Source organism: Oryctolagus cuniculus, chromosome 14 (assembly GCF_051225735.1).
Source record: "Oryctolagus cuniculus isolate XC-2025 breed Fujian yellow rabbit chromosome 14, ASM5122573v1, whole genome shotgun sequence".
Lineage (NCBI taxonomy): Eukaryota > Metazoa > Chordata > Mammalia > Lagomorpha > Leporidae > Oryctolagus > Oryctolagus cuniculus.
Window position 1 is genome coordinate 73,447,637 of NC_142880.1, and position 14,837 is coordinate 73,462,473.

At 38.4% G+C, this 14,837-nt stretch overlaps 1 protein-coding gene and 1 pseudogene across 2 annotated transcripts in view; both read left to right on the plus strand.

Moving 5' to 3' along the window:
* The window catches only part of ITGA1 (integrin subunit alpha 1), a 181,201-nt gene that overhangs the window by 68,112 nt on the left and 98,252 nt on the right, over positions 1-14,837 (plus strand). For both annotated transcript variants that reach the window (XR_016220176.1, XM_008262192.5), the window contains exon 3: positions 4,752-4,864. Coding sequence is in view for 1 of the 2 variants with exons in the window: in XM_008262192.5 (XP_008260414.3) it covers positions 4,752-4,864 (113 nt within the window). In the remaining variant the exon portion in view is untranslated. The remainder of the gene's footprint in view (positions 1-4,751; positions 4,865-14,837) is intronic.
* LOC100344827 (NADH dehydrogenase [ubiquinone] 1 alpha subcomplex subunit 5 pseudogene) lies at positions 6,741-12,242 on the plus strand (annotated as a pseudogene).

Here is a 14,837-nt window from a genome sequence, read left to right on the forward strand (position 1 = left end):
CCTGCATCTTGTATCTGCCTGTGGAGAACCCAAACTAATACTGCTTATATCCTAAATATTTATAAAATAGGATCTTTCTTCCTCTCTACTTCCTCAATTCAGATCCTGGTCTGGATTACTTTAGTAATTCTTACCTAGTCCTTTTGATTCTACTTTTGCTCCCTTCTAATTTATTCATTATACTGCAAGCAAAAGAGTTTTTGTGAATCAAAGACGTGATCATGTCACACCCATTTTTGAAAGTTTCCTTGTTTCCCAACTTCTTACTTCATGTACTAAATCCAAAGTTCTTAAAGTGGAATCTAAGAACATTCACGATCCAAACCCTTTTTACCTCTCCAAACTCAACTTTCCACCCCAGCTATACTGAGCTATTTGCAGTTTTCAAAGGAGTACTTGTTCTTGCTTCTAAGTCTTTGCTGAGCTTGGCCTGAGTTCAGGCCTATTTAGAATTGTAATAGTACATGCATGGTTTTGCTTTCCCCCTCTAAATTTTAAGCAATCTTTTAAAAAGTGCGCTTTATGTTTTTAAATATCCATTTAATATCTCTAGGAGCTAACATATGGAATGTTCTTAATAAACATTAATCTCTCTAGCTTCAAGTTAGGTACTCCCAATATTGGTAAGGATAATTCTTTTCTGTAAGTTATGTTAAATACGTAAACTATTTTTAGTCACATTACAAACTTCTTTAAAAATATTGAGAAAAAGGTATAATCATAATCACCTTAATATGATTAATGTTTTGATGTGTTCCCTTTCAATATAGGTGCATGTTAGTTATTTAATCATCTGAAATAAAGATGTACTACTACTAATAATAATAATAATAAAAGAGAGTGGATGTTGTGACACAGCAGGTTTAGCTGCTTGGGATGCCCACATCTCATATTAGAGAGCTTGGATTTGAGTCCTGCTATTGCTTCCCAACCACCTTCCTGATAATATGCATCCAGTAGGAGAGCAGGTGATGGCTCAGTTACTTGAGTCCCTACCACCCATGTGGGAGACCCAGAGCAGTTCCTGGCTCCTGGCTTCAGCCTGGCCCAACCTTATCTGTGGTGGGCATCTGGGAAGTAAACCAATGGATGGAAGATTTCTCTCTCTCTCTCTCTCTCTCACTGTCTCGCTCTCTCGATCTCTTACTCTCTCACTCTCCCCCCCCTTTCTCTCTTTGTTGTTCTTCTTTTCAAATAAAAATAATTATACACTTAATAATAAAGGCTTAACATTTGGGTAGCATATACTGTGAGTCAAATACTTTTCTAAGAATTACACATTTAATTTCCATGATGATTTTTTGTCATATAGGTACTCTTAACTATCTCCAGTTCATCAATGAAGATACAAGATATAGATGTAGCCTAACCATATAGTTAAGTAAATATTGAAGCCATGATTTGAACTCACAAAATCTGATACCAAAAGTCATGCTGTATTCATGGCGAGTATTAAATAACTTAGTTTATGGAAAGCCCTTAGAACAGGATCAGTAACAAGGTACAAATTCAATAAATGCTAGCTATTTTTATCATTGCCATTGTGATAAGTGTACTAATTTGTATCATTCACTTTAACTTATTTCGTGGGTTTTCTTTTATGTGTTTCAAATATTTGTTATTTGAAAGAGAGACAGAGACAGAGACAGAGAGAGAGAAAGAGAGATCTTTCATCCACTGGTTCATTTCAAGTGGCCCTAATGACTGGAGCTAGACCAGGCTGAAGGCAGGAGCCTGGAGCTCCATCCAGGGTCTTCGACGTGGGTGGCAGGGCCAAAGTGCTTGGGGCATCTGCTTTCACAGGTGCCTTAGCAGGGTGCTGTATCAGAAATGAAACAGCCAGGACTTGAACTGACACTCATATGGGATACTGGCATTGCAGGCAGTGGCTTGCACCACTGTGTTGCAACGCTAGTCCCACAGGTTTTTATTAAATTGGACAGGTTTTCACTTTAAATTAGATTGTTAACTAATTTTTTATCCTATCATACAATCTTATTAACTAATGTTTTCATGACAACACAGTATTCTAAAGTATGAACCTGCAATAATTAATTAGTTCTTGAATTTGACTATATGTTTAAAAATATTTTATTATTGTAAATAACATTATAAGCATTATCTTTCTGCATTAAATTTTTCCCTTACTTTAGGTCACTTTTTAGGATACATTCTCAGAAGTAAGAATTATGTGTAAGGGGTTTGAATATTTTTATGGTTCTTAATGCATACCAGAAATTGCTTTGCAAAGGCACTATACTATAACTATATTTTAGGGAGTTTGTTCAATAATTCAGTATCTGCAATTGTTACAAAGCTGATTTCCATTAATACTAGTTTCCTAAAGAAACATCACAAAGTAAATCTCATTCCTTTTCAATATGACAGACTTTCAAACACTTATGTTAAAAGAAAAAATGTATGTTTCCCCTGCCTCCTACCTCTGTAAAACTTCTCAACTCTGTTTTGGACATTCTTTCTCCATGCTAAACATCCCCAGTAGCATCTCTTGCCTGACAAAGTCACCAGGCTCCTAAGTATCTGAGTCATAGTCTCCTAAATACATTCCATTGTGCCTATGTCCCTCTTAATTTGCAGCTTCCAGACATGGCCTGACCAGTGCAGAGCACAGAGAGGCTATCACTTTCCTTGACCAGGGCATCTATTTCCAGCAAAGCAGACTAAGGTCACATTAGCATTTTTGGCAGAAAAATACACTATTGGCTCATGGGTATGTGCTGTCAACTAAATCCTCCGTGGCTTTTTCACATGAACTCCCAATAAGTGAATTTTCCTACATCCTGTGCTAATATAGACAATATTATGCAGTTAAGTGAAGTTATTCACATAGGTTCTCCTTAAACTTTAGTTTAATGTTTATAATTCTAGGATGTTATGATACATCTGCATCCCCAAATATGTATGTTGTAATCATTGATTATTTTTATGCTTTCTCTATCTTCAAGTTGTTAATATAGTCTAAGACAATCCTAAGTGCAGAGTGTTATGGTACATAATTAGTTCTTTGGTTGATAGTAAGCAGAGTCTTTGGATATAGCTGTTTGGCCAGCAACAAATTAGTAGCTGTGGATTCATCCAGGAACCTTAGCATTAAACCACACTTATCTATTCTATTCCTGAAGGCATCATGGGAGGTTGTTAAATGACTTACTGAAACTAAAATTAACATTGAGCATATTATTTATTAATTACTGCTAGAGTGATTTTATAATTCTGTCTAAAAGAAAATAAGTGATTTTAACCTGGCTCTCATAGCTATCCTTATTTTCCGAGAATCTATAAAATATCATAAACTAATATTAAAATCTTGTAAAATGGTCTAATGTTTGTATTTTATGACAGTTATGAAATTATCATATTCTCCTGGGAGAAAGTCATTTCTACTTCCATATGTGCTTTGTACACTTACACAGTAGCACACTTAGGAAATAATTATTTACTATTTTAGCAAGCAAATAAAAATATGATTAAGACATTTAAAAATAATGCAAAATCTCTCTTTTATCCCTCTCATATATGAGATATGTCACAATATTCTTGGATATCAAATTAATATATAAATTTATTCTAATGCAAAAATTTGAAATCCATGCAGTCTGTCGTGATGTACATTTGCCATGAACTTTTTGAAGTGTGTGAGGGGGTGGCCTTCTTTGTGTATGGAGGGTATTTTTTTTTTTTTTTTTTGACAGGCAGGGTGGACAGTGAGAGAGAGAGACAGAAAGGTCTTCCTTTGCCGTTGGTTCACCCTCCAATGGCTGCCGCGGCCGGCGCACTGCCCTGATATGAAGCCAGGAGCCAGGTGTTTCTCTTGGTCTCCCATGGGGTGCAGGGCCCAAGGACGTGGGCCATCCTCCACTGCACTCCCTGGCCACAGCAGAGAGCTGGCCTGGAAGAGGGGCAACCAGGACAGAATCTGGTGCCCCGACCGGGACTAGAACCTTGTGTGCCGGCACCGCAAGGCGGAGGCTTAGCCTATTGAGCCGCGGCGCTGGCCAGAGGGTATTTTTTTAAAAGAATTATTTATTTATTTATTTATTTAAAAGGCAGAGTTACAGAGAAACAGAGAGAGGGAGAGAGGTCTTCCATCAACTAGCTCACTCCCCAGTTGGCCGCAATGGCTGGAGTTGCGCCGATGTGAAGCCAAGAACCAGGAACTTCTCCCGTGCAGGTGCAGAGACCCAAGGACTTGGGCCATCTTCTGTTTTCCCAGGCCATAGCAGAGAGCTGGATTGGAAGTGGAGCAGCTAGGACTCAAACCGGCGCCCTTAAGGGATGCTGGCCCTGCAGGCAGTGGCTTTACCTGCTATGCCACAGCACCAGCCCCAGGGTGGGGTATTTTTAAAAGTTCATGAAAAGTAGAAATAAAAAACAATGCAAATTTTATGTTAACACTTTGAAGTGTGTATGTGTGGGAGTGTGTGGCTATCTTTGAATAAGGGGGTATTTTTTAAAGTTCATAAAAATGCAGATAAAAGATAATGCAAATATTCTGTGAACTTTTTGAAGACTCCATGTAGATTTTTTTCCCGTCAAATCAATCTATAATTTGGGAAAAAGAAAATCTGGATTTTAGAGAATGCACTCTGCTTATTCCATACTAACAGGTGATGATGATCTTGTTATGTAAATGGGGACTACTGTCATGTGCCTTAGAATTATTTACAAAGTAACTAAAATCAATCTTTTTCCTTGCCCGAAAAATGTTAATTGGTTTATTTAAATTCCAGGGTACTTATTGGTTCTCCTTTGGTTGGACAACCCAAAAACAGGACAGGAGATGTCTACAAGTGTCCTGTTGGGAGACAGGAATCATTACCTTGCATGAAGTTGGATCTTCCAGGTATGTAAAATCAAAAGGCTGAAGTCTGAGCCTAAAAAATGCCCAGTGTTCCCACAGGCAGCAAATTTCAAACAACTAAAGATAATATTAGAAATAATTATTATTTAGTTATCATCCAAATTCATATAAGGTGACAGTTTGATGATATGTACCCATAATTTTATTTATAAAGTCATCATGGATCATCCATGGATTTAGAATGTACAATTAGTTTTATGACTTCTTACTTTCTTCTTTGTTCTGGGTACTTTGTAAATTAGTGATAACATGAAAATGTTTTTCCAAATCTGCCCATGATATTTCCTCCACATTTTTAAAAATTTTATCTAAAGTATATAAACTTCATGCATTTCATATATACAAATTTAGGAACATAATGATTCTTCCCAACCTACCCTCCCTGCCATCTGCACCCAATTTAATTTAGTGTTAAGTAGAGGTTTTTGTTTTTTTTTTTTAAGATTTATTTATTTATTTGAAAGGCAGAGTTAGAGAGAGAGAGAGGGAGAAACACAAAGAGAGGTGAAAGAAGTGAGAGAGAGAGAGACAGATCTTTCATCCACTGGTTCACTCCCCAAATGTCTGCAATGACTGGGGCTGTACCAGGTCAAAGCCAGAAGCCAGGAAATCCATCTGCTCCAACATGAGTGGCAGGGGCCCGAGTCTCTGGGCCATCTTCTGCTTTCCCAGGTGTGGGGAGCAACCCGGACTAGACTAAGTTACTCGAATTAAGACTTATTCTATGCATCTGCTCTCCCACAATATGGCGCTGGGAGAGGAGAAAACAGCTTCTACCCAGCTGCCTCCAGTTCAACCAACAAACAGCAGGACCTGCTCCTGATTGGAGGAGAGCAGCGTACTCGGCGTGTGGGCAGCCGAGTTGGGATTGGCGGAAGAGGACTGTAAAGGAGGAGAGAGACGGCATGCACCAGGAACATCTAAGGGGAACATCTAAGGGGAACACCTGTGCAGCCCCCGAGAGAGCTGGCTGGCGGTGTGCCGCTTCCCCGCGGAAGTGGGGAATGTGGCAGGGGGAACCGCCCTTCTACGGAGGTGGAAGGGTCAGTAGCCAACCCGGGAAGAACCAGCAGCAAACCCGGGGAGGGCCGAGCAGACGAAAGAACAGCGCAGGGTCCTGTGTCGTTCCTCCACGAAGAGGGGGAGCAACATAATGGTGCCGTGACTCGGATAGGAAGCCTAGGCAGGATCCTGTGTCGTTCCTCCACGAAGACGGGGAGCGACACCAGGCACATTAGTAGGGAGCTGTATCAGTGGAGCTGCTGAAACTTAAACCAGTGCTCATATGGGATGTTGTTGTCTCAGATGGCAGCTTAACTACAATATCAGTCCCTAGTTCTTAGTGTTTAAAAAGAAAGCTAACTGCCGGCGCTGTGGCTCAATAGGCTAATCCTCTGCCTTGCGGCGCTGGCACACCGGGTTCTAGTCCCGGTCAGGGTGCTGGATTCTGTCCCGGTTGCCCCTCTTCCAGGCCAGCTCTCTGCTATGGCCAGGGAGTGCAGTGGAGGATGGCCCAAGTCCTTGGGCCCTGCACCCCATGGGAGACCAGGAGAAGCACCTGGCTCCTGGCTTCGGATCAGCATGATGAGCCGGCTGCAGCGCGCCGGCCGTGGCAGCCATTGGAGGGTGAACCAATGGAAAAGGAAGACCTTCCTCTCTGTCTCTCTCTCTCTCACTGTCCACTCTGCCTGTCAAAAAAAAAAAAAAAAAAAAAAAAAAAAACACAAGAAGAATTGTTCTAAAACAAGAATTTGAATTATTCTTGTTAAATATTTAAATATTTAAAAGGAAACAGCACAAATAAATTTATATTGAAATAGATATACTTGTATTTGATAAGTATTACTGTAGTTGGAACATGACTAGAAAAATCCTGCCAGAACTCCAGGAATTAGAACCCTGTCAGTGTCCTAAGTAATAATACATACCATGGAAATGATTTACAGCCCACAAATCTCCATTTTGTATTTTCCAGTTCTTTCTTTTTTTTTTTTTTTTTTTTTTTTTTTTTTTGACAGGCAGAGTTAGACAGTGAGAGAGAGAGACAGAGAGAAAGGTCTTCCTTCCGTTGGTTCACCCCCCAAATGGCCACTATGGCCGGTGCGCTACGTCTGGCGTGCCACAAGGATCCAAAGCCAGGAGCCAGGTGCTTCTCCTGGTCTCCCATGCGGGTGCAGGGCCCAAGAACTTGGACCATCCTCCACTGCCCTCCCGGGCCACTGCAGAGAGCTGGACTGGAAGAGGAGCAACCGGGACAGAACCAGCGCCCCAACCAGGACTAGAACACGGAGTACCAGCACTGCAGGTGGAGGATTAGCCTAGTGAGCCGCGGCGCCGGCCTCCAGTTCTTCTTTTTAATAATTTCTTAGTTTTTCATTATGGACATTTTCTTCCTTGACATTCAAGAATGCATTTATGATAGCTACTTTAATACCCTTGCTTGATAATTCCAACATCCAGAATATGTCATCGCCACTTTCCATTGATTATTCTTCCTCAGGTTTGATCACATTTTCTTATTTCATTTTTATGGTGTAATTTTGGATCATAACATGTATCATATTTTGAATTCTAAGTGTGGAGATTCTACATCTTGTTATGTGCCTTTGAATAGTCTTTTTGAATGAGCCAGTAATTTATTCGACTGAACTCAATTTCCAGACTCCGACTTTCTTGCAGTGGAAAGCAGTTAAAATCTTTATTTGGTTGTTCCTATTTCAGCTGGGCTGTTTAAATCTACTGTGCGCATTTAATGTAGAGTTTGCCCAGATGTTTGGACAGAATGTGTACATGTATATGAGAACTGCCTTTCTGTAACTCTTTTCCTCAAAATGCCTTCTCTCACTTCGCAGATGCTGTCATTACCCCCAATTTCTGTCCTCTTTTCCTTCAAGACAGTAAGCCTAGGACTTTTGTTTGAAACTTAACACTGAACTAGAGCTTTAACTACAGGGTATAAAACAAAACAAGTGAAGCAAAAAATCAGGAAATTCACCCAATGCCAATCCGTCTTTGAGGTGTACATTCTCCTGCAAACTCTTCATTCTCTGGATTGCTTTCCAGTGTCTTCAAATGGTTGTTTCATGCAATTTTCATTCCTTTTCTTAAAATTTATAGTTATTATTTTCAAAAAATTTATCATAAGAGGAGCTACTTTATTCAATTTATTAGGAATAGATGTTTATTTAAAATCAGAAAAATAAACATGTAGTCATAAAAAGATGTTATAATATCTGAGTGCATTTGAAAAAAGAGAATGATACTAAAATGTTATTCTATACTACCTCAACTAAAACATCCTAACAGTAAATGTATGACAAGAATAGTAAAGAATAACAGTATAATTTTCACTGTAGATATGGTCTTCTTAAATCTAAAAATAATAAAGTGAAGAAGACTTTATATGGTTTATTATACTGTAAATTTAAACTCTAAACTTAAGTGAAATTAAGGTATTACAAACAATTAAAATTAGAACACCCAAAGTGTTACCACAAATTATCAATAAAAATAGCAAATATGAATGAGAGGCAAAAGATATATAACATCATATACAAAAAGAAACCTCAGAGCCAATGCTGTGGTGTAGAGGGTTAAGCTGCCACCTGCAGTGCCAGCTTCCCGTATGGGTGCTGATCTGAGACCCGGCTGCTCTACTTCCAATCCAGCTCTCTGCTATGGCCCTGTCCTTGGGCCCCTGCACCCACATGGGAGACCCAGAAGAAGCTCCTGGCTCCTGGCTTTGGATCTGCACATCTCCAGCCACTGCGGCCAATTGAGTGAACCAGCAGATGGAAGACTCTCTCTCTCTGTCTCTCTTTCTCTCTGTGTGTAACCCTGACTTTCAAGTAAATAAATAAATCTTTAAAAAAAAGGAAACCTCAAAGCCCCAAGAAAAATAAAAATTGCTTTATATCTCTAATTGTCGTGGAAACCAAATTGAAACAGCAATAATATACCATTTCCACCCATCAAATTTATGAAAACTCTAAGAAACATGAAATGCAAAATGCTGATGAGACCTTGGGAAAAAGTGGTAATCACACTTCAGGAGTAGGGAACCAGGAAGGCAAGTTTTTGCTAATTATGACTAAAACTTTATGTAAGTATATATCCCAGAAAATTTCGTTATTGAATAATAGGAATAAAAAAGGATATGTATTTTGTCATTGTTTTAAATGATGAAAAACTGGATTCCAATTAAATATTTTCCAATGACACAACAGCAAAATAGACCTTCATTCAGTCAGCTATGACATACTATCAGGTGTGTATATGTTTACATTATTTAAGGCATACAAATTTCATGTATTTCTAAGAACCCACTATGCCACCACACTGGCCTCTTGCCCATTTCTTAACTGAATTATTGGGCTTTTTGTTGTTGTTTTTAAATTTCTTGAGTACTTTATAGATTTTGGATATTAATCCTTTATAAGTTTCATAGTTTGCAAATATTTTTTCCCATTCTGTCGGTTGCCTGTTCACTTGGCTGAGTGTTTCTTTGCAGTATAGAAGCTTCTCAGCTTGATGTAATCCTATTTGTCAATTTTGGCTTTGACTACGTGTGCTTCTGGTGTGTTTCCTGAGAAGCTTTTGCCTAAGCCAATGTCTTGCAAGGTTTCCACAGTATTCTCTAGTAATTTGATGGTATCAGGTCATAGATTTAGGTCCTTGATCCATTTTGAGGGGATTTTTGTGTAGGGTGTAAGGTAGGGGTCTTGTTTCATACTTCGGCATACAGAATTCCAGTTTCCCCAGGACTGTTTGTTGAAGAGACTGTCCTTGCTTCAGAGATTGATTTTAGCTCCTTAGTCAAACACTAGTTGGTTGTAGATGCATGGATTGATTTATGGAGTTTCTATTATGTTCCCTTGGTCTGCATGTCTGTCTTTGTGCCAGTACCATATTGTTTTGATTATAACTGCCTTGTAGTATGTCTTGAATTCTAGTATTGTGATGGCTCTGGCTTTGTTTTTGTTGTATAAAATTACTTTAGCTATTTGGTGTCTCTTGTATTTCCATGTGAATTTTAGTGTCATTTTTTTCTAGATCTGAGAAGAATGTCATTGGTTTTTTGATTGGGATAGTGTTGAATCTTTAAATTGCTTTCTGGGGCTGGCACTGTGGAGCCACAGGTTAACGCTCTGGCCTGAAGCGTCAGCATCCCATATAGGCACCAGTTCAAGACCCAGCTGTTCCACTTCCAATCCAGATCTCTGCGATAGCCTGAGAAAGCAGTAGAAGATGGCCCAAATCCTTGGGCCCCTGCACCAGCATGGGAGACCTGGAAAGGAGCTCTTGGCTCCTGGCTTCAGATTTGCGCAGCTCTGGCCATTGTGGCCAATTGGAGAGTGAACCATCAGATGGAAGACCTCTGTCTCCCTGCCTTTCCTCTCTCTGTGAAACTCTGACTTTCAATAAATAAGTAAATCATAAAAAAAAAAAATGCTTTCTGTAGTATGGACGTTTTGATGATATTAATTCTTCCAGTCCATGAACATTGAAAATTTTACCATTTTTGTCTCTTCTTTTATTTCTTTCTTTAGTGTTTTATAATTTTCATCTTAGAGTTCTTTGACCTCCTTGGTTACATTTTTTTTTCTGTGTATACAACAGCTGTCGATTTTTGTGTGTAATTTTATATCCTGCACTTTTACCAAATTCTTTGATAGAGTTCCAATAGTCTCTTAGTGGAGTCTTTTAGTTCACCTATATATAGAATCATGTCATCTGCAAACAGGAACCACTTAACTTCCTCCATTCTAATTTGTATGCCTTTGATTTCTTTTTCATGCCTAAAGGCTCTGGCTAAAAGTTGCAGGACTGCATTGAATAACAATGGTGTAAGAGTGCATTCTTGTCTAGTTCTAGATCTTAGTGGGAATGCTTCCAGCTTTTCCCCATTCAGTAAGATATTGACTGTGGGTTTGTCATAAATTGCCTTGATTGTGTTGAGGAATGTCCCTTACATATACAATTTGTTTAAGGTTTTTATCATGAAAGTATGTTATATTTTATCAAATGCTTTCGCTGCATCTCTTGAGATAATCATATTATTTTTCAGTTTATTAATGTGATGATTTAATACATTTATTGATTTGTGAATGTTGAACCATACCTGCATACCAGAGATAAATCCTACTTTGTCCAGGTGAATGATCTTTCTGATGTGTTGTTTGATTTGATTAGCTAGTATTTTGTTGAGGATTTTTGCATCGATGTTCAGTAGGATATTGGTCTATAGTTCTATTTCTTTGTTGTATCTTTTTCTGGTTTTGGAATTATGGTGTTGTTAGCCCCATAGAAGGAGTTTGGATGGATTTCCTCCCTTTAAATTGTTCGGATAATTTGCGAAGAATTGGAATTAGTTCCTCTTTACAGTCTGGTAGAATTCAGAAGTGAAGACTTCCAAGCCTGGGTTTTTCTTTGTTGGGGATTTATTACTGATTCCATCTCCTTTTTGATTACAGGCCTGTTTAGGTTTTTTATATCTTTATGACCCAATTATGGTAGATTGTATGTGTCCATCAACCTACCCATTTCTTCTGTACTTGTCAGTTTGTTGAAATAATCCTGATGATTATTTTTATTTCTGTGGTATCCATTGTTACATCTCCTTTTTCATTTCTGATTTTATTAATTTGAGTCTTCTCCCTCTTTTTTATGATTAGTAGGGCCAATGGTATGTCAATTTTTTTTGAAAATACATCTCTTCATTTCACTGATCTTTTGTATTTTTAATTGAGAAGGCTGCGCATTCTCAGCTTCTCGGCTCAGCCATGGCTGGTTTGCTGAAGAAGACCACTGGCCTTGTGGGATTGGCTGTATGTGAAAGTCCACACAAGGCCACAGCAGAGAATTGGTTCAGAAGAGGAGCAGCTGGGACTAGAACTGGCGCCCATATGGGATGCCGGTGCTTCAGGCCAGGGCTTTAACCCACTGCGCCACAGTGCCAGCCCAGAGAAATACTGGTTTCTAAGTGATTTGATTTCTGAGAAAGAGGCTGAGAATATTGTACACGAAGATTCTTCATGTTGTTCAACAGATGCCTAAAAGTGCAGCATATAGAAAATATACAGAACAGATTACAAATGAGAAGCTGAGTATGGTGAAAGTGGAATCAGATGTTAAAAAATTAGAAGACCAGCTTCAAGGTGGCCAAATAGAAGAGGTGATTCTTCAGGCTGAAAATGAACTAAGCTGGCAAGAAAAATGATGCAGTGGAAACCATGGGAGCCATTAGTGGAAGAACCTCCTGCCAACCAGTGGAAATGGCCAATATAATCATCTAAAATTATGTGATTTTGATAGGTTGATGGGAAACTGATGTAATTAAATATTCTATTATATTAAAAAATAATTTCAATTTTGTATATTTTTTTCTCTAATTTATTATTATTGTTATTATTTACTCCCAGTAATTTGGGGTTTGGTTTGCTGTTGTTTTTCTAGGCCCTTGAGATGCATTGATAACTCATTTATTTGGTGTCTTTCCAATTTCTTGATGTAGGCACCTATTGCTATAACTTCTCTCTTAATACTGTTTTTGTTGTATCTCATAAGCTCTGATATGTTGTCTTGTTGTCTTCATTCAATTCAAAAATTTTTTTATTTCCCTTTTGGTTCCTTCTATGACCCACTGTTCATTCAGGAGCATGTTGTTCAGTCTCCATATGTTTGCATATGTTATCGAGATTCTTGAGTTGTTGGTTTTCAGCTTCATTCCATTGTGATCAGAAAATACACATGGTATGATTTCAATTTTTTTTAATTTGGTTAGACATGCTTTATGGTGTAGCATATGGTATATCCTAGAGAAGGTTCCATGCACTGATAAAAAGAATGTGTATTCTGCAATTGTTGGATGAAAGATTCTGTGGATATCAGTTAGGTCCATTTAGTCCATATTGTCAATTAGCTCTGTTGTTTCTTTGTTGATTTCTATCTGGTTGTTCTGTCCATTAATGAAAGTGGGATGTTGAAGTCCTCTGTTACTATTGTATTAGAGTCTGTCTACTTTTAGAGCCATTGACATTTCTTTTATATAGCCAGGCGTCCTGGCATTGGTGCATATGCATTTATTATTGTCACACCTTACTGTTGAATTGATCCTTTAATCATTAGATAGTGCCATTCTTTGTCTCTATTAACAGTTTTTGTATTAAAGTCTATTTTGTCTGATATTAGAATGGAAACACCTGCCCTTTTTTGCTTTCCATTAGCATGGAATATCTTTTTCTATCCTTTCACTTTCAGTTTGCATGTATTTTTGTTGGTGAGGTGTGTTTCTTGTAGGCAGCAAATAGCTGTGTCTTGGATTGTTTTTTAATCCATTCAGCCAGTCTGTATCTTTTCATTAGAGGATTTAGGCCATGTGCATTCAAGATTATTTTTCCTAAGTAAAGGCTTGGCCCTGCTGTTTTTCCATAAATATCCCTATTGTTTGCATTTGATTTCCTTTGTACTTTTACTGGGAGGATTTCTGCCTTCATATTCTTTCTTAATGATGACTATTTTTTCTGCATTTCTCATGTAGACATCCTTAAGCATCCATTAGGCTGGATGAGTAGAGACAAATTCTTTATATTTCTGCTTGTTATAGAAGGTCTTTATTTCAATCATAAATGAGAGCTTTTCAGGGTACTGTATTCTTGGTTGGCAGTCTTTTTCTTTCTAGCCTATTCAAATTCTGATAAGAAGTCAGCTGTGAGTCCAGTTGGACATCCTGTGAAAGTTATCTGCCATTTCTCTTGTGCACATTTTAGAATCGTTTTATCATTTTTACTGTTTGTAATTTTTACTGTTGAAAGTTTAACTACAATTTGTGTCGTCATTAAGATCTTTTCTGGTCATGTCTATTGGGAGTTCTATGTGCCTTATATACTTGGACATCCTTTTCTGTCTTCAAATTAAGGAAGTTTTCTATAATTATTTTACTAAATAGGCCTTCTAATCCATTCTGTCTTTCTATACCTTCAGGAATTCCTAGAACTCAAATATCCAGTCATTAGATAATACCCCATAAATCTCTAACACTATTTTCAGTTTTTCTAATTTTTTCCTCTTTTTTTTTTTGTCTGACTAGGATATTTTCAAGGATTTGTCTTCTAGCTCAAATATTCTTTCTTTTGTCTCAACACATCTGTTGTTAAGGCTTTCCACTGTATTTTTTTATTTGACATACTGAATTCTACATTTCTAATATTTCAATTTGATTTGTCTTCAAAAATCTCAATCTCATGGGAAATTTTTTCAGCCATGTCATAGATTTAGTTAACCCAGAAATTTGCTTCTCATTGTTTCTGAGTACTATTATGATTGATCTTTTCAATTCCTTTACAGGAATCTCATCAATCTCATCATCTTCATGTTCTAATTTTGAATTGTTATGTTGCTTTGGGGGAGTCATGTTGTCTTCCTTATTCTTGTTTCTTCAATTTCTGCATTTATTTTTACACATTTGTGGAAATGCTTGTTGGTTTTCTCCTCTGATGAATTTTATCTTTGAACTATGCCTCTGTGGCTTAGCAGAGTATCTGCTCTTTCAGTTAATACCCAGAGGTGTGTGCTGGATATGGCCAGGGAGCTCTGGTCAGTGCTCCAGAGTGGGGCAAGTATCCGGGATGACACCCATGTTGGGCATGGTAGCCCTTCTTTAATGTCAGCAAGGGGAGAGTATGATCACCTCTGTTGATGCAATCATACCCTCACTTCCTCTCCTCCAAGGTGCTTAATACTCGTGGTTAGTCCGCAGTGGTTGCAACTCTCACCCATGCTGCTGCGTGAACCCCACAAAGGAACTGTGCAGTCCTCAGTGTAAGCATGGATCCTGCCGTAATGACCCACCCTAGGCAGTTAGTGAGCTCTGAGCCTCTGGTGCCAGACACAGTGATTACCCAGAGACCCAGCTACACCCTGTGCTCACAGAGTTCCCAGAGGCTCAGAACACAAT